Source organism: Emiliania huxleyi (assembly GCF_000372725.1).
Source record: "Emiliania huxleyi CCMP1516 unplaced genomic scaffold EMIHUscaffold_9218, whole genome shotgun sequence".
NCBI classification, from domain to species: Eukaryota; Haptophyta; order Isochrysidales; family Noelaerhabdaceae; genus Emiliania; species Emiliania huxleyi.
In genome coordinates this window covers 1-1,195 of record NW_005195136.1, presented here as the reverse complement: position 1 = coordinate 1,195, position 1,195 = coordinate 1, and the positions used below count along the sequence as shown (strand labels likewise).

Genomic DNA, 1,195 nt, shown 5'->3' with positions numbered 1-1,195 from the left:
GAGTGGTCTGCTCTGATGCTGGCGCACTGGAACCGCGATCGCTCCTCGCGAGGCCGCTACGTTGCGCTCGTGGTCGGCTACTTCTTCAACCGCATCGTCTACCTCGGCCATCTCGTCTACTTCGCTCCCGACTTCAGCACACCCACCACGGGGCGCGAGGCCGTCTGCCTGTGGACGCTGCGACTACTGCACGCCCTCATGTGCGTCTGGTTTGCCCAGCTGCTCGGGAAGCGCTCAAAGTACAGCTGGAGCTGGCACGGCGGCAGTGCCGCGTATCAGCAGGCAAAGCAGCAGGAGGAGGCAACGCCGGCGCCGGAGCCAAAGGCGGCAGCACCGCCGCCGGCAAAGGCGGAGCCTTTCCCAGTCTCGGAGGAGAAGGCCGCACTGATGCCGCGCGCGGGCTCGCCGCGCGAGCCGCTTGCCGCTTGCTCGCCTAACAGCGAGACGCGCACCCGACGCAAGACGCTGATGGCGCAGTGAGGGAGAACGGACGCGCTCTCCTCCATAGTCCGTACAGGTACAGGATGGTCTCGCTCTCGGGGAAGGGAACTACATGTAAGGGATAAGGGCGCCGGTGTCGATGACATGTGTTGGTGTCGAGTGCGGGAGGGGGAGTGTCGATGCTGGCATGTGGTGGGGCGCATGAGGTTCTTTTCCAAACGACTAGGTATGTATCCTCGAGCAAAGACGTAAGACCACGCGCGCCCTCCACAAGTGGTCTCTGTGAAGGGGTTGGTACTGGTAGAAGTGGAGAAGTGGTCCCATCGGCATAGACCATGTCCCAATGCGCAATGGTCTCCCGCGCCCACACACGGTCCACGCCACACACCGGCCCAGAGACGCCCCCTCGCATCTCCACACCCGGACACGGGTAGGACTACGAGGAGCCCCACGGCATTCAAAGTGCAAGCATTGGCCCGGTGCACGTGGGTGAGCAGCCTGCCCCTCCCTCCCGACAAACCAACTCCCGCACACACACAATCGCACTCTGGCCATCGAATGACTCCGAATGACTCACTGTGTGTGCTACACTGGGCTGGGTTTTTAGGCATTGTGGGGTTGGCACTCCCATCGACCCTCATGACCTCCTGCCTGCGGTCTCTGAGACGGACACCAGTGGGTGTGGGACCACAGCCAGGATACACTCAAAGGCTGGGTAAGCAGTAGGGGTCGATACTCGACGCGTCCCACATGG

The 1,195-nt window shown here is 62.7% G+C and overlaps 1 protein-coding gene across 1 annotated transcript; it reads left to right on the top strand.

Annotated features, from left to right (window-relative positions):
* On the top strand, window positions 1-683 carry EMIHUDRAFT_460882 (hypothetical protein). The gene has a single exon (XM_005757168.1). The coding sequence runs from the start codon at window positions 16-18 to the stop codon at window positions 478-480; it is 465 nt and encodes a 154-aa protein (XP_005757225.1). The 5' UTR covers window positions 1-15; the 3' UTR covers window positions 481-683.
* Window positions 684-1,195: the final 512 nt, after the last annotated feature.

Coding starts and splice junctions, on each gene's coding strand:
- EMIHUDRAFT_460882 (XM_005757168.1), top strand. CDS start 16: ATGCTGGCGCACTGGAACCGCGATCGCTCCTCGCGAGGCCGCTACGTT.